At 49.6% G+C, this 25,716-nt stretch overlaps 5 protein-coding genes across 5 annotated transcripts; 3 read left to right on the top strand and 2 right to left on the bottom strand.

Moving 5' to 3' along the window:
• The first annotated feature begins 1,362 nt into the window (after positions 1 to 1,362).
• Positions 1,363 to 6,354, top strand: CHC_T00004206001 (hypothetical protein). The gene has a single exon (XM_005715512.1). It carries the CDS (start codon positions 1,363 to 1,365, stop codon positions 6,352 to 6,354), a length of 4,992 nt encoding a protein of 1,663 aa, XP_005715569.1.
• A 5,817-nt stretch (positions 6,355 to 12,171) lies between these two features.
• On the top strand, positions 12,172 to 12,999 carry CHC_T00004205001 (hypothetical protein). The gene has a single exon (XM_005715511.1). The coding sequence runs from the start codon at positions 12,172 to 12,174 to the stop codon at positions 12,997 to 12,999; it is 828 nt and encodes a 275-aa protein (XP_005715568.1).
• A 16-nt stretch (positions 13,000 to 13,015) lies between these two features.
• Positions 13,016 to 15,895, bottom strand: CHC_T00004204001 (hypothetical protein). Its single transcript, XM_005715510.1, has one exon. The coding sequence runs from the start codon at positions 15,893 to 15,895 to the stop codon at positions 13,016 to 13,018; it is 2,880 nt and encodes a 959-aa protein (XP_005715567.1).
• A 137-nt stretch (positions 15,896 to 16,032) lies between these two features.
• On the bottom strand, positions 16,033 to 19,017 carry CHC_T00004203001 (hypothetical protein). Its single transcript, XM_005715509.1, has one exon. The coding sequence runs from the start codon at positions 19,015 to 19,017 to the stop codon at positions 16,033 to 16,035; it is 2,985 nt and encodes a 994-aa protein (XP_005715566.1).
• Positions 19,018 to 20,028: 1,011 nt separating this feature from the next.
• CHC_T00004202001 (hypothetical protein) lies at positions 20,029 to 22,476 on the top strand. Its single transcript, XM_005715508.1, has one exon. It carries the CDS (start codon positions 20,029 to 20,031, stop codon positions 22,474 to 22,476), a length of 2,448 nt encoding a protein of 815 aa, XP_005715565.1.
• Positions 22,477 to 25,716: the final 3,240 nt, after the last annotated feature.

The following is a 25,716-nucleotide window of genomic DNA, read 5'->3' as shown; positions in this document are numbered from 1 at the left end:
GCGTCTGCTCAACCACCTCGCGCTGGTCGAGCTGTCGCGCCAGGAGGCCGCGGCGTGCGCGGAGGCGGACGCGCTGTCGGCGCGTCTGGCCGCGCTGGTCGACGAGGCCCACCGCCTGCGCGTCGTCGCGGCCCGCTGCGCCCAGCGCCGCGCGAACGCCCGCTTCGACGCCACCGCGCGCCCGCCGCTCACCGCCCTGTGCGCCTCTCTCGCCGCCGCGGAGGACGCGTATGGCGCCGCCGCCCGCGCCCTGCGCGACCACCGCCGCGTCGTCGCCGTCGACGGAGGCGTCGCCCCCGGGCTCGCCGAGGAGCTGCGCAGCTTTGGAGAGGCGGCACAAGCCTTCGTGGCCGCCGTGCCGCAGGACGCCGTGCGCGAGAGCGACGCCTTGGGCGCCCTGGCTCGTGTTGGCGCTGGCCTTGCGTGTGGCTTGGAGGCCGCCGCGGAAGATGTCTTGACGTGTGCGGAGAGCGTGGAGGAGGCCAAGTGCGCGCAGGTGGCTGACGTCGCCGCGGCCTGGGCAGAAGGTTTGGAAGATGCGCCCTCGTTTGTGCCAGAGGAGGACGCCGACCTCGTGGGCTCGTGATCCACCGTTTCGCGTGAGCGCCGTTTCGCTGCCGCTGGACGCCTATGTATTTGACCGCGTGCCTTGTAGTTGGATAGATTGCACTAACACTAAACTAGCTACGACATCCTCACTCTACTTTGTGTCACCGTATCCGTGCTTGCTTACCGCTTCTCTACCGTCTCCCAGGGACCCGCGTTCTGCGAGGGACCCGACAAACAGACACAATAACTGCTCATCTTGTGCGTCCGATGATAGAGAAGGGCTTCTGATTCAAACCCTGCTTTGCACCTCACCCCCTGCCCTTTCGAAAGCGTTGTTTGATGTCAAACACTGTCAACAGTGCCCGAAATGAACAAAACCAGATTTCCCTTGGGACTCCGTCCTGCACAACATTACACGTGGTGTCAACATGTCGCAAGAGAGCCAAGAATTAGATGCGGAATTCACTGCTACGATTGGCTATCTACAACCAGTCCCACTAATTTCGAAATTTTTGCCGCTTCGCTCAAGTTTGAAAATTCAAACTTCCCCCGTTTCACTCCTCCGACCTTCGACTCACATCTTTCTGTTTCCTCATCCCACAATTCCTTCGCACCCTTCCCCCTCCTCACCTCTCCACCTCCCACCACCCCCTCCCATAACCGTGTTTCTTCTCCGCAGCATAGAGAGTTGCAAGGGTTGCTGAACCAGCGGCAAGCTTCCGCATCACGTGCCCTCTTCTGTCGGAAAACAGATAGAGTCTACCATCCCAAGCCGGAACAGAGCCGCCTCCGGCCCGCACTCACACTCCCATCATGTCCGAACAAGACATTTCTCGCCATCTGGACTCCGCGAAGAGCCAGGTCTCGGAGCTCCGCTCTCAAGTTGCAATCTTCCAGAAGGAGATCAAACGTAAGGAGAAGCGTCTGGCGAAGGCTACATCCAATTCAGCAAAGCTCGAAACCCTGCTCATGCAAACGGAGAGTGAGGCCGAGGTGCTGCGAGCAAAATGTGCCCACACGGAGACAGCCGTTCTCGACGCCAAGCGAGCAGAAGCCGACCTTGTGTCCAGGCTCGAAGCCACTGCCGCTCGCTTTGACGGCGAACGAGGCCATCTTGTTGCGAAAAGCGATCAACTTGCAGACGCTCTTGCGCAAAAGCTGGACCTGATTGCCCGCCTGGAGAGCAAGGTCGCCGAGGGCCAGAAGCAGGTTGAGGAACGGGAACAGGAATTTGCCCGTATTCAAGAGGAATATCGAGTTCGCGAGAAAGAGGCTCTGCGAAACCTTGCTTCCCAGGAGGACCTCGTATCAAGCCTCCAGTCAAAACTTGAAGAGACCAATCTGGCCCACGAAGCAGCGGTTGTGCAGGTATCCGAAAAGTACAAACTTGACCAACACTTACAGTCTCGGACTACGGAAGAATGCAATATACTACGGACAAAGCTTGAAGACGCAAATATTTCTATTCACAATTTACAGCTTCGTCTCAAAGAGGTGCAACTTGATAACGATTTAGAACGTAGTAATCTTGAGAATGACTTGCAATCGACGGAATCAGAGGTAGCTCAATTGCAGAGCTCGCTTGACGAAAAGTCAATTCAAATCTCTTCTCTCAAAGCTGGCGCCGCAGAGACGCAGGCTGTTCTCGAAAATACCAAGCAAACGCTCCTCGACAGCGAAAATAAGTTGGAGAGCACCCAGGCGTCGTTAGCAAAGCTCCATGCAGAGTTGGAGAACATCAATTCCACTAGCGACAGTGAACAAGTACGTCTCAAAACGGCTCTCACTGCAAAGAGCGAGGAAGTCTTAGAAATTGAGAAGCTCCATACAGATGAGGTCTCTAGACTTCAGAACCAAATACAGGAGCTATCACACAAATCTGAAGGCCTTCAACAGCAATTACTCGGAGCACAGGAGGAAAAAACGGCAGTCTTGTCAAGGCTCGAAGCCTCTCAGAATGCAGTTCAGGGTCTCCAGAGATCACTCTCAGAATCGGAAGCGTCCTGGAATGAACAAGTACATTTGCTCAGAGTTCAGATGGAGCAAAAGGAGTCTGAAGTTGGGGAAGAGAAAGATGCTGCCATGTCTTCGCTCCAAAGCGCCCTAGATCACTCTCAAAAATCTTTGGAGATACTGAAAAAGGATTTGAAGGAGCACGCGAATCATCGCGTCTCTCTAGAACAGCAATTGCAAGATCTACAGGAGGAAAAAGAAACAGAGCTGGAGCTCCTCAGGAACTCTATCAGCAAGTCTCGTAAAGAATTTACTGCTCTTGAGGGGTCCTACAAAGTCGTCCAAGCCAAACTCCACGAAGTGGAAAGCATCTCCGCTCGGACGATATCGGAGCTGAGGAAGCAAATGGACGAAGCATCAGAACAATCAGAAGCAGCAACGTCAGAATGCGTCGCACATCGAAGCAGGCTATCAGCAATAGAACAAACGTGCCAAGAGCAACACCGCCAGCTCGAAAGTTTGCAAACAGATATAGCGCATCATGTAACCCGTGAAGCAGAATGCCAAGCCAAATTGGAGAAATTCGACGAAGAAAAAGCTGCATGGACGAAGAAGTCCCTGGTCTATCACGAAACAATCTCGAAATTGGAACAAGAGAAAGTGCAGGTTGCCGAATGCCTCGGCTCTATTTACAAAGAAAGGGACGACATTACAGCCTGTGTTGAAGAATTGAAGCTTGACGCCGTCGCTTCCATTCAAAACGCTCAGGATGATGCTAGCGAGCACATTTCTGATTTGCATGCTTCCAATGAAGCTCTAAACGAGGAACTGGACAAATTGAGAGCGGAAGGTGAAAGCAAGGAGAAATTAATTGCAGTCACACGAGAAGAACTTGACGATTCTAGACTCGCGTCGAGGGAGACACAGGATCGATTGAACGAAATTTTGAAGATGAAGGATAATTTTGAGAACACGCAGCAAAAACTTCGTGATACGGAGCTGAAGCTAGCAGAAATGCGTGCGCAGGTTGGACTCTCGTCGAAAGCACGGGAGGGTGAGCAAATCGCTTTGAAGCAAGAGATTGAGCTGAAGGACTCAAACATGAAGGCGAAGGATACGCGTCTACAACAGTTAAACAACAATTTGAAGGAGATGCGCACTCAGATGGAAGACTTGGGAGCTGAGAACTCCAAGCTTAGGGCAAATCTTGTTCAATCTGACAAGCTGCTGTCACGTGCAGGAGATGAAAACCAAAAGTTCATTAGAGCATTTTCCCAAGCCCAAGGCGAATTCTCAGAAACGTTAGCATCCGCCTCTGAGGCACTGAAAAAGAGCCAGAAGTCGGAGGAGGAGTCCAGAACAGTCTTTCAGCTTCTCGTCGAGAGACTTTTCACCCTGAACATTAACAACGGTCTCACGAAAGTCATGCCGCAGTCTCTGCCGCATTCACCAACCAAATTGCAGTCTCAAATCAACTCGCATATTGTGGAGCTTGAGGAACACTTGCAGGCTGAGCGATATCTTGAAGCAGAATTGGCCACCATTACCAAAGAACTTGACCACCAGAGAAAGTTGAACGAAGTCTCGTCAGATAACTATAGGGAGTTGGACCGCGTCCTCAACGAAACTAAGGAGGAGCTCGAGCAAAAGAGGAAGGAAATTAAAATGACTACTTCTCGCGAAAAAGAGCTTCAAGAGCAATTGCACAGCTTACACAATCAGCTTGGTATTGCTGAGGAGAATGGGAAGACCTTGCAAGAAGAAATTGCTTCTCTTAAGTCAATCGCAAGTACAACAAACGAGGGCTCTGTGAAGAAGGATGAGGAAATTGCCGAACTTACGCGGCTGGAAGCAGAGTCAAACAACCGTGCTCAGCAGTTCCGTGATCTTGCTGAGATCGCGGACCAAAAACTTGCTCAGCAAGAGAGGGCCGCCGAAGTAGCATTGATTTCTGTGCAGGGGCGACAAAAGGAACTGGAGTCTGAAGTCGAGAAATCTGAAAATGATCTGGCTATGATGTCAGCGAAGCTCAATGACGCATGCCTGGAAAGGAAATCTATGACGGTCGAACTTCAGTCCCTTGGTCAGACACACCATGCCCTGATTGTCTCCTATATTTCTGAAAAGCTGGGATGGGTAGAAGACAGGAACAAATCTCAGACAGAGTGGGAAGAATTAGAGCGATCGCGAAGGGCCCTTGAGACGTCGCTGTTGCATTCCGTGAACGAAATACAAGCTCTGAACGCTGATATTGACGTCCGGAATCAAGAGGTCGAAACGCAGAGAGGCGAAATTCAAGAAAAATTGCGGTCTGCTTTGCAGCTCGAACAAGCCAAGGCTGCTCTTGAAGCATCACTGGCTGAGAAAGAGGGTTTCGTGCAAAAGTATGCTGGTGAGGTTAACGATCTGAAGAGTATAGTTTCATCGCTAGAGGCAGAAAAGATTTCGTTGATTAATGGTCATGTCACTGAGATCAGAGAAGCAACCGCGACGTATGAGAAGAAGTTCAGTGAAGCGTCCAAGGCCGAAGACGAAAAGATCCGTTCTCTACGATCGAAGCTAGAAGTCGCTGAAGGCGAGTTGGATGCCGGTCGGCGAGAGAGCCAGCAAAAACAGGAGAAGACGGAAGCAGAACTGAAGGAGAAGAACGCGGAAGTTGTTTCAATCAGGAAGAGATTTGAGGCTGCTAAAAATGCACACGAACTCGCACTTATCCAGAAGAAGGATTTGGAAGATGAATTGCATCGCCAACAGGAAGTTTACGATGAGAGCAACGTGACGATTGAAAAACTCCGCGAGGATCTGTCATCAAAAATCAGCTTGGCGACTAGGCTAAAGGACAAATTGGGCTCAGCCGATGTTTCCATCGCCGCTCTAGAAGCAAATGTGCACTCTGCCCAGGAAACCATTGTGAAAAACTCCACCGAGAGTGCTGCTACTGTAGACGAATTGCTCGGGAAACTCACCATTCAGCAAACGGAGTTGAACGAGGCAATTAAATCCAGGCGACAAAGTGAATCCGCAGCAGAGCACAGTCAAGGACAAATCGAGAGGCTGCAGGTGCTTGTTGAGAAAGTGAAGAATGAATCCGACGCCGCAAAAGAGGAAGCACGTCGTCTCAAAACAGCGCTGAGTGATGGTGAGTGCAACGTAGCGGCTGCAAAGGAGATGTACGAGGCGCAAACAGAGGAAATCAAACGGACCTGCGCGGAGCTCTCTTCTAAGAACGAAATGGTGAGGGAAGAATTGGAGTCTCGAAATTTGCAACTACAAGAAATGCGCGGCAAGCTACACGCAGCAGCAGCTCAACTTGAAATTGTCACGGAAGACTCCTCGCGCATGGATAGCGAACGGGCATCTCTCAAGGCATCGATTGCGAAGCGTAACATAGATGTGCAGGAGCTCAGGTCTGCGCTGCAAGAAGCCAGCAATAATCTTGCGGACAAAGTACAGTCTTTACATAAGGCCAACACCGCCATCTCGAAGCTTTCCGAACAAATCGAATCAACCTCAAGAGACAAGGAAAACACTAGCGCAGAAACCGTTTCATCTGACGCCCTCGCGCGAAAAAATATCGACCTCCAACAGCGAAGCGGAAAATTGGCAAAGCGCTCAGAGAATCTCCAACGAAGCCTAAAGAGGCTCGAAAAAATGCTTGCTGGAGAGAGACGCAAGAATAAGGCAATGAAGAATGAGAAGATGAAGCGGCAAGTATCTCCAAGCACGAAAGGACTGTCACCTGCTATGAAACGTAGTCGGGATCTAGAACGACGACAACCCTTCTCTCCTGTTGCGGCGAACGCACGGCCGCCGAGGGACCCGAAACTATCCGGGAAGAATTTAGCGTTTTGATGCTTTCCGAGCGAGTAGCGCTCATTGTATGCACAGAAATAGAAAGTGAAGGAACCTGGCGAATGTAAAGACTCTTTGCAAGCGACCATTGGGCTTGTAGCTTTAATCGCTGGCTACAGGCCATGGGCAACTTCTTGGCCACTCTCCTCGGGGCTCTCGAGGATGGGAGACTGGCAGTTACCACGGCAGAGTAGCAGTACAAAGAGAGTGAGGAGGATTCAGAAACGATCGATTGAATCCCTGGAGGTAGCTCAGCGTCAAAGGCATAAAAATGTATGGTCAGAACAACTCTTCTAATGAACAGGCCGTTTGACGCGAATCAAGCATCCCTCAGTGGCGGTAGGTAAAGACCCGGTGGTATTGTGTCAGCGAGGCAAGGCCCCATCACAAAGGAACCAGCATAGAGTTAACCATAATCATCATCGGGGTGCGGCGACGGTTGGTGATAATGTCCACTTACGTCGAGTAGATTTGGGAAGAAATGAAGCAACGAACAGTTCACCAGCCGTTCACCTCTCCATTCGATTGATCAGTCACCTTATGTAGACCAGATACAAAAGGGGCCCTGTTGCAACGTAGAAAGTGAAATAACAGTAGCAACTATGTTGCACAGAGAGGTTCTGAAGGCAACTTGCGACTTTTTTTGGAGGGATGCATCCGTTATGCCTGGCAGAATACTGCTTTCATTGATGCTGGGCATGGCACCAACAATGGCAGACCACGAAAAGTGTGCAGTCGATATTCATTACTATCCCATATTTGAGTTCAACAAGTTCGTGCTTTGTCGGATCTGATGTTCAGGACAGAAGGGAGATGTTCGGAGGGTGCCAGGGTGACCTGCGAATAACTGCAGGGGTCTTTGGTCGCAGTACAGTAAAATTACATGACCGACACGAATTCCAAATCCAGAGGTGTGAGATACTTGTCATGTTACTACGTGTGACAGCTACCTACGAATGCGCCATGGAGCCCCTTTTTCCAATTCATTGACCATACTGTATACTTCTGATTACTCATAAAATTGAAGTCGCGATCACTTGCGTTGAGCATCGGTGCGCAGCAGATTGCGCCACGGGACCATAACCTGTGGTGAAAGGGAGTGCCCCCTGGTCAGGAGACGGGTGGAGAGGGATGTGCACAGTATATGTAGTAGCGATATCCCACAGTAAAGAGGTAAGGAAGAACTGACGTTCACGCATCGGTGCACCCCTTAGTGAAGTCCAGATTTTTCCGCACTTGCCTATCATCAAACGGATAATACTTCCATGCGCGTCCATAGAATGTCAACCCCCGTTTATCAGTTGGAGAAGTCGGCGATTCTTACTTTCACATTCATCTCTTTCTTTCTTTGTTTTTGTCTTTGTTGAGGAGGACATAAGCATGAGTTATCTCTGCTTTTGAGGATCTGCTCATACTTGCCCCCTGATGCCATGTCAGGTTCTATGAGGCAAATTTTTGCAGCGCAGATAAGTGGTTCTAAACTGTTTCCGTTTAAGAGGCTTGCGAGCCCCTGGCACAAATAGGATGCTCCCCTCCCTATTGGATCCTTTGCGATAATTCAGTCTGGGAAAGGCACGGAACTGAGGTTTTTCCGACGGCCTCAAGCAATCCAGTAGAACCTTTGCGAGTCCGACACTATTCCCTGTACAGAAATTCCTCACCTTTGCACTTATCGCTTAGTTTCAATGCCCCTCGGACATCTGCCAGGATTCCCTTGTTGGCAATAACATCGCATTATATGTTACAATCAATATGAGATCACCGGGGAACCTGAAAATGCGGAAATGATACACAAAGCATATACATGCCGTCACCTCATCTGTGCAGCATCAAATTAGGCTCCGAAAGGTGATAAAAAAAAAGCGCTGTCCAGGATCCTCTCAGTCCTGCATAAGAATGGTACAAGTGCAGCAATTCACGGAGGACATCGATCATCTTGCCCTCCACAGATAAAGAACCACTGAACCCAATGCACCAACGAATTTGTCAGTCAAAAAAAATGGATTTTAGGAAGACCGCGGCTTGATGGCGTTTGGATTTTCCCGCCCAGAAAGGCAGTGGGACAAAACGCACTTCTAGAGTACTTTGCAGAGTTATCATGGACGTGCGGCAAAAACTTTGTACAGGGGGGGGACGCGCAATAGTGCCGCTTTCATTATTGCCACCCTCGAATTAGTGCCGCAAAAAACCTGCAGACACAGGTCCTGCCACGTGTCATGCACGACGTCGTCATCGCCCACTCCTCATGCGCCTCAGCTCAAAGACTCAATTGGTGATGGCACCTCACTCAAAGACCAAACATGATTCCTGAAAAGATCGCCAAAGCGAAGCGTACGCGCCGTACGATTGCACAGAAAATCGAGGTTGGGCATCTGCTGCAGGTCGGGAATGCGAATACCAAAGTTATGCGTCAGTTCAAAATTCAGAGCGAAACATCCGAAACATCAAACGCTCTCTTCCTTCACTCCAACAAATTGTGACCAACACAGCTACAACGCTCGGAACAAAGACTTTGCACCCTGCGATGTGGAGGAATGGATTGAGATCGAGACTAATGAGCTTGTGGCAGAAGCTTCTATTAGTGATGCTTGCGATTTAATACATTATGGCGGAGAGCTACAGAATCAGTCTGCCAGTGATGCTATGATGGATGATTGTGTGGCAGAAGGCGAGTGTGAAATTACGGAGAGGCGGGCCGTACCGAGTGCTGTAGTGCTAGCAAGGTTGTTTGGGTCTTTGCAGAGTCTGGGTGTGGAGTGCGATGTGAGCAATGCCTTATCGCACTTGAGGTCCGCAAAACGAGCTTTTCTAGAAGCTAGGCATGAGAGACAGGGTCAATGGCAACAACAACAGACTCTAATAACAGAGTTCTGGCCGGGTAGTGGTTCTGCCATCTGATTGTGCCGCTCCGAATTAGTGCCGTATTATTAGTCCTTACACGGGGCGGCACTAATGCGTAGGGTCGACTATAGTGCGAAGAAAGGGATAGAATGCAAGAAGTCTGTTGACCTTTGTTTTGCCGGCTAAAGCAAAAAAGAGTTTTAAACCATATTTACGCGGCATATCTCGATTGATTTTTGTGTACCGCTACCTCGCGCACTTGTGAAGAACTATTTTCAGAATTTATCTCCACAGATCTGTTTCATTCATATCAGTAACGAATTTGATCAATGAATGGACCTCAATATCAATTTTTGGGATTGATGCAAGCCCAAAGCATGAAAGACCGTTCAATGCAGGCCGAAGAAAAGTGACTTTGCATTCAGCAGAGGGATAATATTTACAAAGCCCTTAGAATAGCTTTTTTTGTCCAGGAAACTGTGTAGAGTTAGACAACGTGAGTCCCGGTGATTTTCCATGAGACATCAAAGAATGGCTATGGCACAGCGTCTACAAGGAGACAGCAATTCTCTTAAACCATTAAAGCATATAGAACTAGTCTGTCATTATTTCATCCAACACTTTAGTAACCCTTGAGACTCTATCATCTGAACCTGAAGCTACGTCTGCTATGCTCGCATTTTTCTTATCTATCGTGTTTGTGCTTGTCTCCCCTGGGCAAACATTTTTCCGTTCGAGTGAGAAACCAGCAGGGACTTTCCCCCACGAAACCTTGAGAGCAAACAATGTATACTTCACTCTCAACGGAGACGAGGTTTTCAAATGCCGAAAACAAGTTGCGGCATGTGACGACTGCATGTACAATTGCAAATTCCGACTCTCGTCATTGGAAGTGAAAAACACAATGCAAACCAAGCAGCTCTTGACAAAGATTGATACCTGCCAGGAAGCGTATGAGAAACTCAAAGCTTATCTTCCAGAGTGGTGCACCAACAAAGGGCTTAAATTAACTTCTGTTTTTGGATATATATTCGCGTGATATCGTGGTCATAAAAGCAAGCTTTCTTGTGCGCAAAAATGGGTGGCTGATGTAAGGAACAACATGGGAGGTGGCGACAGGACAAATGAAAGAGAACTAGAAATTGCCATAGAAGCTCTGAAGCACGCTGAAGTCCTGCGTGACATTGAGGAATATCGCCTTGAGTTAGACACTTTGAACGATTTGCTACAAAAATACGAAGATGAGCGGAACGATAATATCCTCTCACAAGCTCAGGCTCATATTGCGAATCCGAGTGAGAACAGGACGGTCTTTGCGCATCCAATTTACGCCAACTTAGAAGAAACGGAGCAGGAAAACCGTCACATAGACGATTTCATATCGAACCATGACATCTACGTGGTCGGTCTTCAAAACCAAGCGGTTAGAAAACAAACAATCTATCAAATACCAAACATTCTAAATGCGATTTCCAAGTTAGAAAGTCGCATCCATTCAAAAAAGGATGACACCGATGGGTACATACAGGATATCAAAGATATCAGCACACGAATAGCGGGTTTACAGAAAAACGCCACTAACCTTAAGTTTGAGAAAACTCACTCATCAAATGTTGATGATGCTATTGGATTGTTGGATAATGAAATGTATGATTTATTGCAAAAACTAAGAAACGAGGAATCCGTGCGCATTCAAGCAAACAAGCAGGCAACTCATGCAAAGTTGCAATTGATGGCTGTATTGCGAGGACTGGTGCAAGAGATTTCGACACAACAACTAAAAACCGGATGCGATACGGACGATGTCATATCCCCTTAGGCAGTAGCAGTAGTAGAAGAAGCGAGATTGTCCAGAGGAAAGTTGGAACATTTTTCAAAAATATTTGAGTCGCTTCAGATACAGTATAGCACTGTTCTTGAAATGGTTGAGCATCCGACAGAGCACCATATATCTGTGCACAGCAGTTTATTTTTTATTTCGACACTCTGGACAACTTGTTCATCACATTTGCTCACATGAAAGAAAACACTGCAGTCTTTAGAGATAGAATTGAACATCTTTCTTTTATGCTCAAGAGATGCTTATTCTGAAACTCTTTCTTCACTGTTAGGAGTTATTGTGAGTAGGACAAGCACCGCATAATCTCATCAGGGATCGGATCAGAAATGCTATCACGTTACTTCAAAATCGGAACCGCCGTGGCAGCATACTGAAGCATGTCAGAGAAGTACTTCTACTTCGACCCCTTTACCTTCAAACTTCAAGAGCCACAATTAATTGTTTACTTTTCTTGTGATTTATCCTGCAAGCAAATGTAGTTTTGTCATTTTCGCCTGTCACGCACCTGCAACTTCAATGGCAAATTCCCGTCCTGTGTTTGCATGAATTGCAAAATATAGTAAATGTGAAAACTCTAATCAAACTCGGAAACGAAAAACGACTACTGCAAAAATGGATGAAGGGGGAACTCGGTGACAGCGTTCGTTTTGATGATACTGTACAGACTGACGATAGCGCGGTGATCTTGCTTTGAATCCAGCACGACCGCCTCAAGCAGGTAGAAATATGTGTCATTTCGACCGTAACTCCTTGTTGAAGCGGTGATGTCCACTGGTTGCTACACGTAGTACGAGCACTACGGCACCCTTGAGTGCTGTAGCAAGACGAAATGACGTACGTTCGGGGCTTGCAGCACGACACATGCTGATGCATGAAAAGCTGACGAGGCGGAGAAACGTTGTTTCTATTGGGAGCGTTAAATTCAATAACTTTTTCGATCCACTAGCTAGAGGGGCGCGGTGAATCTTGTGGAAGTCACTGTGTGCAGTGCGCTCTCTCTACCTGGTAGTTTCTATCAGGGTAAAACAAAAAGGGCATTCGTCTTCCTTTTAACGGAGCATCAGTATACTTCGCATTTCAGAAGTACCACAACGCACACAAGCTCCTCCACACTCTCGTATACTAACTATTGCGTCATGAATACCACTACTTTGTCAGCCGATGGGCAGTCTGCCCTTGTTGTGCACCATTTCGGAGCTCATGTGACAAGTTGGAAGAATGCTGCAGGTCGCGAAATGATCTATACCTCGCCGACTGCCATTTACGATGGAAGCAAAGCTATTCGGGGAGGAATTCCGGTGTGCTTCCCGCAGTTTGCGAAGAAGGGGCCGCTCAGGCAACACGGCTTTGCGAGGAATATGATATGGTCTCTTGATCAAGCCTTCGAGCAGAAGAGCGGGGCCGCTGCTCGTCTTGTTCTTGCAGACACAGATGAGACACGAAACAGCGAATGGCCGCATTCATTCCAACTTGCCCTCATCATTACCCTGGCATCCGATGGAAACTCTATTGCTCTCGATATGAGCGTGACTAACAAAAATACGAACGGCGAGGCCTTCAGCTTTACGATGGCCCTGCACTCTTACTTTACATGTGATCCTCAAATAACTACTCTACATGGATTTGACGGACTCTCGTACGAGGACAACACGGAGACAAATCTGGCATCAAAAATCAAGAGCCAGGCAGGCAAAGTTGGTTTCGGAAAGGAAGTAGATCGTGTATATTTTGACGCTCCCGATCGTATCGATCTATCCACTGCAAATCTCGCCATTTACAAGAAGAATATGCCAGAGGCAGTCGTTTGGAATCCACATGTTGAAAAAGCCGCTGCCTTGTCGGACATGCCAGATGATGGATGGAAACACTTCCTTTGCATAGAACCTGCCCGCGTGGCTACTCCGGCTGTCGTCGAACCAAATAACTTTTGGACATGTAGCCTCGAGTTGAAGTCAGTCATATAGAAAGAAGAGCTGTAGACTACCGCTTCCATACCATTCCGTAGGGTGTCTCCGAATTCGGAGAATCCGCCTTGCGAGCCACTGATGTGGCTTCGTGAGACGGATTCACGCGATCATGAGTGGAAAGCATACTTAGTGCTTCACTTGTTGCCTCTAAAAGACCGCGCGACTTCTTCCAGGGAAGAGCTGCTACTTGTTTCGAACCCAGATCCACAGTTTGTAGCAAATTGGTTGCCCTTCGCCGGACAAAGGAAGTGTATATAGTTCTTGCGAGACGCGAGAAGCTTGCAGTTTGCAAGAGCAACTGCATCCCTACTTGTCGTGATGTGAAGGCTTCGATGTACACTCTCTGAAGATGCTGCACAAAAAGATCGAAATCATAGAATTCACCGTTGAGAACAATTCGAGGAATTGTGAGAGTGATTCCCGAGATAGATTCAGAACCAACCAGCCAAATAAAAGCCCGATGTAAGAGGCTGTCCCGGATACGTGGGGGCGGTGCTTTTGTAGAAATGACCAACTCAATAGGACCGATTGCCAGTTGGTCAACCGCAATGAGAAATTCATGCCTTTCCTGCTTGTGGATTTCATTGATATTGAGATCTTCTGTACACTGCGGTCGAAACCTATTCATTGATTCACTTAAAGAGGCTGCCCAAGAAGATAAAAGAGGAACAATTGCCATGTCAAGATTGATTTCGAAGCCTCTCGACTGCACATGTGCATATACATGCTTGAAGGAGTGATGCCACGAAAATTGGGAAAGAAGAACAGGGACATCTGTGACGGAGCAGTCATCATCTTGGCTTGCGTACCGGGAATATTTGTGTCTTGGACGATTTCGTATCCCGCAAGCAATGTTTGTCCAATGGACAGAGCTTTCGGTAGGGTCCTGAGCGCCATATAGTCTCCACGAGAATGTGTCCTCCAGGACTAAATCAAGAACTTTCAGTTCTAGCTTCCCCTTCTCGCAATAAGGCAGCGAAAAATGCCCTGAACTTGAAACCTGCCGGAGATTCAGTCTGAGTAACTGGATACGAGGATTCTCTGCAATACAACAGAATGCGACTCCCCGTAAGGCTATGGTCCAGTTTATAACTTTAGTTTCATGCGATTTGCACTCGTTCATTTTCCCTACTCCTGATGCAAACGCAGGCTTGTTCTTCACGGTTTTCGGCCTTGATGCCTTCCCCGAGGCAACGAAGGCAAGGCATGCAACTGCCCGAATGGTCAAGGGACTTACCACAATTCTCGAGAGCCTGTCACAATGAAGTGAAATCGAGATGTCGTCAGAGAAATGACCTTCTATTCTCACACCAATAAGCGAACAAATGCGATCTCGCAAGCCTCGTTCCTCATCAAACACATCGATTGTCAATTGTACGCTAGCTGTCAATCCAGACAAATTTCGACCTAAGACTCCTTCAATGCTAGATCTAGAACGCAATGAGACGTGTTTCAAGTGTCCCATATTTTCCGGATCGTCGCCTGCACTTGTGGGTAACCTGATTCGAAACGATATGTTGCTGACCGACAGCTGAAGCGGCGAAAGAATAATCTCCGAATTCGAATCCAACTTCGGAAGGCATTCTAATCGAGACATGAGATGGGCGAAATGTAACAGAGACTGAATGTGTGTTTCTACAGTTACGGTCGGGATCAGAAGAGTAAGACGATCCAAATTCCGCCCAGGCAAGCGAAGAGCTGCACTTGGAATTTTTACCAGTTCTTCTGCTCGGTGGACATCGCTGTCTTGCCTGAAGAAGTTCCACCGCAATCGCTTGCTTGGCACTGTCAAATGGTGACTAAGAAACGAGGGTCCTGTTTGATTCAGGCCATCGAGAAACTTGGTACTCTTCTCGATGTGTTTTTGTACTCTTTGCGACACTTCAATATCAGTAAGGTTGACAGCATGTTTTTCAGTAGTCACAACTTCCTCTGGTATCTTTATCATTGAAACAAGTGTTTCTTTGCACCGAATTTCTGACCCTGAAAGCAAGTGACCGTCAGCTGCGAATAAGAGGTTGGTTTTCAGAGTACCAATGGCAACTATCGTTGACGATTCCGACACGCTTCGGCCTTTTCCATATACCTGAATCGCAGTGTCAGAAAACTTCACAGAGACCTTCTGGACGGCCTTTTCTTCCTTCATGAGTGGGTCTGTGAGGTTTTCTAAAGAGCATTCGAATGCACTCGTTACAGTGTCAATTTGACTGTCTTCACATACTTCATCTCTATCCTTAGATGAGAGCGAGGAGCGTGAGGAGCGTCCTGGTGTTGTTTTTCGTACAGGGACAGAGCTCCTGACAAGGAATTGATTCAAACGTTCGTAAAGAGACGGTGATGGAACCACTCGAAGACCTTTCACTTCAATGCTTAGCGAAGACTTCTCTACCCCATATCTGTCAGTTCTAGAAACGCTCTCTATGGCCAAAGCATGATCCGTCTTTGAAACAAACGTAGCTTCATACTCATTGTCTAAGTTGCCATTATTGCGTCGCGTGCTGATGACCTCGCGAAGACGAATTGGGACTTCGAAATCTCTATCCTCAAGTCGCAACGCCCGGCAAAGTATGGTGCACCTTGTCACCGTCATCTCAGTGTTCTCACTTCTTACCTCGCACGCGCTCCGTTTGGACATGCGAATGGGATCCATCTCCAGGAAAGCAATTGTAGATACTACAGAACCACGGTCATCATCGTTCAGAATTTCCACAGAGATAGCTTGTGTCTGCAATTTTAGGGTAGAATGCTCAAAGCTCGAGATGAGTACCGGATGGGGTTTGTGGTCTGAGCGATCTTTGGTGTCAGCTGATTTGGTAGCGTGATTTGTCCCAGGTTCCGTTGCAGAATGTACAGTGCTTTTCAAGGCTCTGGGGAGAAGCTGCACTAGACGCATTTGGCTTGCAGTGATGAAGAAAGCAGCTTTGCTGAGGACCTGAATGTTCCAGTCATTTCTTTGCTGGTGGATTAATTCTGATGTGCCAAAGTCAGCTTTGCCAGCGTGGCTCACATCGAGGTCCAGGCCCCTGACGACTACCGGGCATTTCGAAGTTGATGCAGTGGAAAGTGTATTTCCGGCGATAGAATCGTTTGCTCCAGCACAGAACCTCTCGTCAAGACTGAAGCCTTCCGAAGCGACAAAACGAAGGCATCAGATCCAAAGGTTGTTGTCAAAAGAGACGTTTCAATGCAAATGCAACCATTTCCATGCAATGAAACAGGAAGGCGAACGGTGACCTCAGCGCCCTGGATAGAAACAGAATGTCGGCGTGGTTGGTCTACAGGTGTCTCATCATGTGCCGCATCGACATCCGGAGCAATTTTGCAGGTGTTAGCGGCACGTTCAACTGAGTCTGTCAGCAATTGACACATACCCACGAGGCGTTCAATCGAGGAACGTACAACAGTTGCTTGAAGGGAATGGATGTTAATGTTTGTAGAAGTCGGAGTAATATTGAAGGACAAAGCTCTGCGATCGGAGGGCCACGGAAGAGAGGTAGGCACCTTTTGTAAAAACACGTTGTGGACTGCCGAGAGTTCGGTGTGATCTCTGCCTTCCAGGCTATGTACAGATCCACTCCACGTCCCGGCATGTTCCACCAAGAACACGTTTTGAGTGCAAAGGACTATATCACTTCCTTCGCATAGACATCTTAATTGCAAGTCTCGAAAAAACGCAGACGTGCGGGACGGGACTCTGGGAGACAAGGATGGCGTTGAGAAATCGTTTTGCATACCTGCAGGCTTCATGGCCCCCGTCCTCGATGACTCCGTCGCAAGCGCTTTCGTCATTCGATGCAAGATGAAAACCACGACATTCAGGGATTCTGGTTTCAATAGGATAAAAGCAGATGCTACCTTAATATCAAAGTCAATTCTCTTTCCTTGCAACCTCTCACAGCTTTCAAGATGGATTCCAAAAGCATGTCGTGGGCTCCCTGAAACAAAGGCATGGCCTCCATGCAAAATATCAGAAAATCTTGCTTGCTTCACAGTGGCGTCGACAACGGATTCTCTTGACAAGGTTATTGAGAGCTCCGAGACATCAAGGCGTGCAGATAGCAGAGAACTTGAAGCATTTGAAAACTCATGAAAACTGCACGTCAGACTGGAAACCGCAAATCGATAAGATCTGCCTGCTTCCAAATCTGAGCTTTTCTTCAAGGGAACATTAACCAGGGTGTGCCTCCCGCTATCGACATGGATGTCCACTAACTGCTCGAGGGCCTTCCTTGATATGCACACAAGATCGTGCACCCCAGCTGATGTCAAATTTGCTTGAAGTAACTCGCTTTGCAAAGAAAAACTACTAGAACTAAGTTTGATTACAGCACTCGTAGAAACACCCAAGCACTTTCCACTTTGCACAGAGTCATTCCCCGGAACCTGCAACATTCTTCGAACATCGGGTTTAAATTCCGACGGAGGGACGTCTTGGATACTTCCACAGACGCTTCCTGTCATATGAAATCCGTTTAACATATCAGTGACGCAGAGGGTAATTGTATGTGTATGGATAAGAAACCATTTTTGGGCCTCTACCGTTGTTGCAATCGTCTGCCTGTAGCCAACGAGCACCTCAGCACTCGGTATGGCTATCTGGAAGGCCAAACGTGGAGGGGTGCCAGCCTTACTGGCTTTTCCATATCTGGCTTCGGCAACATTTGCCAAAGAGTTGGGAGGCGGAGAACTGATCAATGAACTCATTGCTCCCACGAGCTCAGAGTAAAAAAAGAACCGGTTCACAGCTAACAAACAAACAAACGGCGCGATTTTCAGCTCTGCAGAAATATCATTTCCCGACGCTGCTCGCCGAAACCCTGCTTGGAAAAACGCACAACCTTCTTGTGTGTCTAAATTATCTTGGACTTCGCCGGAAATTTTTCCACGGCACGCGATGATGCTGTCTTTGTCTCTCAATACGAAGTCAGAGACTATGAGCGTCGTCTCGTAAGATCGCAGACCAGAATCGAGCATCGCTTGACATTGAAAGCCACTAAGAGTCAAAGACCCCACGCGGCTTTTTGAATTTGTCAGGCTTGTGGAGAAGCCCTTCACGTCAAAAGAAAGCTTCAAGTGTGACCAGGGTCGCGTCAACGCTTGGAGAGATTCGGATCGTGCTGCAGGCGTTTTTCCAACGTCGTGTTCCCCTCGCTCTCGCCTGCCAACGACATATAGCGACTTACGGATTTCCCCTGAGAGATGTTCTCGTTCCTCGGACATGCGCCTGTCAAAGAAAACCCAACTTAGCCATTCTTTGGTGGCAAAAGCAGATACTTCTTCCGCCATCACATCAGCGCGAGCATTTTTCCTCAATAGCAATATCATATCTGCGTCCAAAACATCCTCTAGGTTTCGTATTTGCTTTTCGTCGTCCTCACTGAGAGCATCGGCATTTCGCAAGCGAAGGAGATGCAGACGTTTGTAATCTCGGAATGACGCAGTTGCTCGACGGCATATATCCACAGACAACTCTGAACGCGCAATATCTTGTCGCCCACACATGGCACGGACTGCGTACTGCAACCATGAGCGCGAGTTTGCGGAAACTGTTTCGTGAGGGCGGCCGTACAATGCCGCACGCTTCCAGCGACAAATGCGCGCCCGTAGACAAGACAAAAATAAATCTAGCGATAAGTCAAGTGCAAGAGACAATTCGTCCGACAACAAGACGTTGACCTCGTAAATACTCTCACTAAGCATCAGCTGAAGGATGACCAGATCGGTTGATATCGCAAGCACGGTTCTGGAGTCCCCCAGCAATGATGCCGAAAGTCCTTTAAAAACAATTTGCTTTGCAAGAGCCCCGTGGTCTTTCGCCAGAGCCTGCGGTCCAGCCACATCCACGGGGCTTACGGTAAACGCTTGCAGAGTAACGCAGGCCTCTTCTCCACTGGCAAAGTGCAATACTAGTTTCACATCCGTAATGTCTGCTTCAACGCGATGTACAAATGTGGGCAAGAGCTTCTGCAAAGCTCTGGTTACTGCAGACTCGGCATGTTCCCCCTCTGCAAGCATCCGGTTCTTCGCCCGTCGGCTCTCATTGCGAAACGCGTCGAAGACTTCCTTCTGAGTTTCCGCAAAGCGTACCTCCGAGAAGTGCATCTCCACTCCATGAGCACTGACCTTTACAGGTGCAGAGTAAATGGAAGCCCACGGGATATGCAAACCGAGCTGCCCAATAGCGCCGTGTGTGAGGCGAAATGGTAACCCCGCTGCCGCAATAACATGTCCTGGGCCCAGGGCGACATCGCTCAGTTCTAGTCGTCCCTTGAGGACATTCACTCGCAAGCTGTCCAGATCTAGACCCGGGCAATACTCGCTCAAAGCTTCAAGGGCAATGGCCTGTAGCAGGCCCATTTGTATGGTGCAAGCCTCTTAGAAGACTCCAGTTTGACGATAGAAGTCGCTGGGACAGTGGAAACGCAGACGCATCTGCAATTCACACGTCAGTCGATGTGATACATGGAAAGAATTCCGAAACAGGACAAACCGGGCGGACAGAAAGTTGCGGTGCTGCAGCATGACCTTCGCCAGGGCACATTGCCTCTGCTCTTGAAGTTTGTGCGTGCGCAAACAGTCCAATCGTTGTAGGATGAAGTGCTGCTCAAGAGCAACTGGCTCCCTCCACGAAGTAGCCTACGGTAGCCGAAGAAATAGAGCCATTCTCATATCCCAGCCTTGCCTTAACTTTACAGTCCCAGAAGCCTGGATTACAGTGCGCTCTTCGAATTGCCATCTGAAATCACTTTCAAACGGACCGTTTTTAAATTTTTAAATCGTCCAATAAGCCAGCAGGTAAAATGAAGCATTCCCGCCCTTCCACAAGCCATACCTGAATCCATCATTTTCGTATCTACAAGAGTATGAAAAACAACGAAAAGCTAAACCACACAAGCGAGGCAAGTTGCACAACGTTCATAGGCATACGGCCTCTCACAGCAACCGTAAGTCCGTCTTCTTCTCGTCAAGTTCCCTCAGACCCTCTCTTTTCATTGCTAGCATTGGCGTGTTCACCGCTTGAGAAACATGGCCACCCTCGATGACTTTACTGAGTTCGCATTACTCACCGAAGCTATTGCGAAGGATCCTTTGCAGCCCATTGCCGTTAAAACAAAGGCCGAATGGGATTTTCAATTGAAGTCCCATGCTCCAGAAGCCGCCAACCTCTACCAAAGAATTCCCGCATTAGCGCGTGATGAATATGGACTAGAAAACTTGGGCGACTTTTGCGACGCTTATCGAAGGCCCAGAAGCATTCTCCCCCCTGATGAAGAAAATACTGAGCTGCCGAAAACTTTGCAAGTTTGTGGAGTGGAGATGAGATATGCCCGACCTCCAGGCATCCCCGGATCCGATTCAGAGCTCACTGATTCGGACTTTGAGTCCGACCGCGACAGTATTTTAAGCGCGCAGGATCTCGAAGAAAGCTCTGATAAGCTCGCCGCTTCGACAACTTCGTATGAATCACACATAGTTGCGGTGGAGAAACCGTCTGCTGTCAAGACCACAAAACAAGCTAAAGGCAGAACTTCCGAAGGATTTGAGAATTCTTTCCCGCAACAAACCCCAGCTGCTCATGACACCGTTGTTGATAGTGTTATGAATTCGAAGAATTCTGATGAATCGCTCGAAATCCACGACGAGACCTGCGATACAGTGGTAAGGGACCACAATGAGGGGACGCACAATTCAAAGTTTTACAATACTGGGAATCTCGACACGAAGACTGAGAACGAGGATCAGAGCGAGCAGAGCTCTGAGGCAGCCGGTTCAAGCAGCGAACTGGTTTATGGGTATGCATCCACGGTTTCACCAAGTTCTCGTCGCATGTCCCGAGTATCGATAGCTGGGATGGCTCATTATCGACGTTGTTCAGTAAGCACAGGTGTGCAGCCTGAACTCACTGCTAGGGACTTTATGGCATCTCCAGCGGACGTTCGAGAGGCAAAGCGCCGCAGCATCGTCGAGATGCGTGAATCTAGGAAAAGCGTCGCATTCAGCAGCATTAATGTTCTCGGATTTCACACGGCGGTCCATTCGAGAAGTGAGGTCTTCGTCTGTGAAGTTGCTGGAAGGCCAATCGAGTTGGTTATCGCGAACTGCTCTCGGCCTGAGATAGGTGGCGCCGGGACTCAGTGTTCGGCAGCGGACATTGACGGAGCGATGGATGCCCTCTTTGCTGAGATTCTGCCCGCTGTGAATGTACCTCCCAAGAGGGAGAAGATAGACGCCGGTGTCCAATGGACCGGTGGTCCTGAAGCATCACAATGCAACACAAGAGATTTCCAGGATGAGATCCGCACACCTGATAAGTCAATGCCAAGCCCGAACACTTCCGAAGAGCTTTCGAGCCCGCTGCCGACTGCTCCTTCCCGCGGGATGCTACGAAAATCCGCTCCTGCAAGCATTGCAATTTCAGGCAACGCTTTCAGTCGAAGAAATGAGCGGAAGGTCGCAACTCGAATAACTTCTGGAAAACAGAAGGATGGGGAAACGACAATCAAGACCGCAAGGCAAACTGAGGAGAGCAATGCAAAAGAGCCTCATCTTGTGCAAGAGAGCGCTTTGCAAGCAATAGATGAAGCGATGCAACTAGTTGAGACCATGGAGCATGAGGTCGAGAAGGTTTTTGAGGGTGTACAAGTCCCTGAAAACGAGCTGCCGGTTTCTGACAGAGTATTTGCTGCCGAAACAAAGCAGAAGCGTTCCATTGCCGATAAGCTGTCCATTGCCGATACCTCAGGTATCGACAGGCCCTCGATAGATATCACTGCAGGTGACACACAGCATGAAGCAGAAGACGAGCAGGTTGTTAATGCTGCCGGGGACGTTCCCGATGTACAAATGGACGATGATGAAGACTTTGGGGTCGATGACATGGGCTTCCCCGATGACGAATACGAAGCAGAGCCTGAAGCTACTACTACTACGACCGAAGTCGTTCCAAGTTTAAATGATGAAGTCCGGGCGACTGATTCGGACAATGAAGTGTCGTCGTTTTCGAGGCAACGAAACGCGACATTAATGGAAACCAGAGTCGACGTTGAACCGCATGGACGTGAGCCAAGCGGGGAAGAGAACATCTCGACAAGAAACAAGAAACGCGTTCGTGGGAAGAAACCGCGTACATCTAAAACGCGAAACGGAAAGAAGTCCGGAAGTAAGGGGACGGCTAAGCGGGATGCATCACGTGGCGAGTTAAAACGCCTTGGGCTATCGTCTGTTTATCTACCAAAGGATGAAAAAACGCCAGAAGAGGGAGGCGATGGTAAACAGCCCCGTCGAAGTAAGCGTCGAAAGTTCCCCCCTCTTCAGTATTGGAAAAATGAGAAGAAGGTGTATGAAAGGAGGATGAGTCAGCTCTTGCCGACTATTTCCGAGGTGGTGGTAGCCGTAGATCAAGTGGATGGGAAGGAGAGCGATGTTGCATGGGGGGATTTGCGGTCGCGAGGTGTTGTGGGCTCCCGTAGATAAATTGGATGAATGATTTCACTGACATGATTCTTATGTATCGATGGGTAGGGCGGGAAGAATTCTGAGCCTGAGCGCTTTGCTTTTTTTCGCTGAGCAATATGATTTAAGCAAACTCGGCATTGTGATAAATTGAATGAACAGTTGTACCATGAAACGGAGTGCATGCAACAAACCTTTTGTTTTTATATTGTTTGAAAATCGTTTGCTCCTCGTCTTTCGTGATCAGTGGCTCGGCGTATTTCTGACAACCAGAAGCAACTGTGACTTCTCTACTCTCTGAGATTCCGAGACGGGGGGGGGGGGGGGGGGGGGGAGGGGGTCACCATATAGTGCCTACTTGAGCAGTGCTTCTCTCTATATAGTGCTATACCTCCGCTCCTGTCACGTCTTCTTCATAACCTATCTCTGTGTCCACGTGTAAGATGCACCCGTGCTAAACCGCGGCACGCCTCGGCGGCGTACAACTTTAGGACAAGTGGGCTCCGTTGCGCGCGTTGCGCGCTGCGAGTGAGAAGGAATGCGAATGTGTTTGAATAAAATAAAGTTTATGGGATGACAATTTCAGTATAAATGAATGGAATGGAGTGGATAAAGGAACAGGGTGTTTGGGGAAACTTTAAGTACCGTACTTTTTACCGCTCTTCCGCCCGGGCTTCTTCTCCACCCCCACGGTCGACACAGTCGTAAGCGTTACTTCGCCGCGCCCATCGCGTTCCAACCTCACGCTGCTCGTGTTCATCATCCGCCCCTCCCGCTGCTTCTTCTCCAGCGCCTCTTGGACGGCCGCGTCCATCGCCTCCCCTTTCTCCTGCTGCATTCGTTCCACTATCTTCCACTCCCTCTCCTTCTTCTTGACCTCCTGCAGCCGCTTCCGCTCCGCCTCCTCCGCCTCGCGCTTCAGCTTCCCCATCGCCACCGACGACTTCTGCGCCTGCTCGGCCGCCCAACCTCCCCTCTGCAGTCTCCGTCCGCAGCCGCTCCTGCTCGCGCTTCAATTTTTTCTGTGCGCTCTCCTCCACCCACTCCAGCGTGCTCTCAACTGCCCCTGCTGCAGCATCGCGTAGCCCGCAAGAACGGCTTCTCCTCGTCCGTCCCGACAAACCTCCACTTCCCCTTCCAGAATAACGGGCTGGGCCCGTTCAGCCGCGGGAACTGCCCGGTCACAAAGTACTCACACCCCTTCGTCGTCGCCGTCCTCATCACCCGAGCCACATAACTCACGTACTCCTGACTCCGCGCATCCCGCTTACTCCCGTCCAGCTCCGTCCAGTGCAGCACCACCTCCGTGCGCCTGGGCATCTCGTCCTTCACGTAACCCACCACGTACTCTCCGTCCACTACCTCGCTCGTCCCCTGCCTTGCCCTGGCGAGCCCCTTCTCGTCCCTGTCCACGGCCACCTACCGGTAGAGCGGCGCGTCGTACGCCATGAGCCGCACTAAGTCGCGCATACACTCAGCGTGCGCCCCGGCCGGCGAATCCGTCGCCGACACGAAGCCGAACAGCTCCATGATCTTTGACACCTTGTAGCTCACGCGCGTCAAGTTCTGCCCACCCAGCAACCCGTCCCCCGTGCCGCTGCACGCCCCGCGGAATTCGCCCACGCCCGCCCGCTTCTTCTTCCCTGCCGCCTCGAGCTTGTCGCCGCCGCGCGTGCCGCGAACCCCGAAGCTCGTCGGCGGCGGCGTTCCCCCCTCCGCTCCCGTCGCGTTCGGCGCCGCTGCAGCGGGAGACTCCCACTTCTCCGCCACACTCGCATGGACCCCCGCTACACGCGCATGGACCCCTGCCATCCGAACACAGCGCCACCTTCTGTCGTGCTCCAGCCTGCTCTCGCCGTGACCCTCCCGTCCACCCTCTGCGCCCTCCTCCACCCGCTTTCCCGCGCCCTCCTCCGCCCTCTCCTCCCCCCTCACCTCCCCCAGCCCTCAATCTCGCGCGGGCGCGCCAGCTCGACGTGCGAGCCACCCGGCGCGAGCGACGCGCCGCGCTCGTCGACGGCCTCCTTCTCGCTCGAACCACTCGCCGCCGCCACGCCTTCAAGGCGTGGTTCGCGCAAGTTGCGCGACTCGGATCCTGCCCCGTCAGCCGAACCCGCGCGCCGCCTGGGCGCGGAGGGCAGAGGCACGTCCACCGGCTCGTCCGAAATCTAATCAACACTTGTGCGTGCATGGCCACGGGTGCGCGTGGCGGCCTGGCCTGCATTCACGCGTTCATGGCCGTAATTTGCCCGTTTTTCGAAAAGTGGCGAAATGTGCGAAAGTGCACACACACACACACACAGGGCAATATTTTGGACAAGCCCATAATTCTGGACAAAAAAGTCGCCAACAAATGAGCTGGCGTTACTAGTATAAACAGCCCACAGAAGTTGTCCAAGTGGCGCCGTACGTTAGCACTTGACAAGGCTTATAAACAGGAAACCGCCCAAAAACTCCCGCCCTTTCACATCATTCAAACGCGTTCAAACGGACAACCGCCTTTTCCCACACCCACTTCCACTACCATCTTCCAATTTGTCCACAACCCAAATTTTCCATCTCAGCCTTCTCCGCACTGTTCACAATGCCACTATCTATGCGGCGACAGACTAGGAGGGCAACAGATGCACAGCAATTATCCACCAAACGGCTGGAATCGAAGAAAAAAGCCATCCAGCTCCTCAAAACCACAAACTTGCCAATCCGAAAAATTGCCAACGCCACAGGCATTTGCAAATCAACTGTGGGCAATCTTAAAGACCTCATAACTCGCAACCAGACGTGTGAACTCGAAAAATCTTAAGCGACAAAAAGCGCTCCAGTGCTGGAAGGCCAACAGTACTCAGTGCGTCGGAAGAAAAAATCATTTGCGAGCGTTTGATATACGCTGGCAAAAAAGGATTCGCTTTTGATGTGAATAGATTACGAAGTGTGATGTCAAAAGTGGCAAATGACGGCCGAAAGGGTTGGAAGAACGGCCTGCCATCATCTTCAGCAGTGCGATCTTTTCGGTCACGAAATCGCTCAATAACATATCGATCAAACGAAAATAAAGACAACGTCAAGTTCAAGGGAGAAAAATATGACCATGTTAAGCATTACTTTGATGTGCTTAGTGAGGTAGATTCAAGGCACCCTGGTGTGCTGACTAATGGGGACAGACTGTAGAACGTGGATGAAACGGCAGTTGACACAACATTCGGTAATCGCGTCAAGGTTTTCGGTGCCTCCGATACTCACCATGTGGGATTTAGAAAAGCA

The sequence above is a fragment of the Chondrus crispus genome, genomic scaffold, assembly GCF_000350225.1.
Source record: "Chondrus crispus Stackhouse genomic scaffold, scaffold_219, whole genome shotgun sequence".
Lineage (NCBI taxonomy): Eukaryota > Rhodophyta > Florideophyceae > Gigartinales > Gigartinaceae > Chondrus > Chondrus crispus.
The sequence above is the reverse complement of the archived record's forward strand: the minus strand, read 5'-3'. Positions and strand labels throughout refer to the sequence as shown.

Bases quoted from the DNA above. Each gene is read 5' to 3' on its own strand.
- CHC_T00004206001 (XM_005715512.1), top strand. From the start codon at position 1,363: ATGTCCGAACAAGACATTTCTCGCCATCTGGACTCCGCGAAGAGCCAG.
- CHC_T00004205001 (XM_005715511.1), top strand. From the start codon at position 12,172: ATGAATACCACTACTTTGTCAGCCGATGGGCAGTCTGCCCTTGTTGTG.
- CHC_T00004204001 (XM_005715510.1), bottom strand. From the start codon at position 15,895: ATGCGTCTAGTGCAGCTTCTCCCCAGAGCCTTGAAAAGCACTGTACAT.
- CHC_T00004203001 (XM_005715509.1), bottom strand. From the start codon at position 19,017: ATGCTTGCAGAGGGGGAACATGCCGAGTCTGCAGTAACCAGAGCTTTG.
- CHC_T00004202001 (XM_005715508.1), top strand. From the start codon at position 20,029: ATGGCCACCCTCGATGACTTTACTGAGTTCGCATTACTCACCGAAGCT.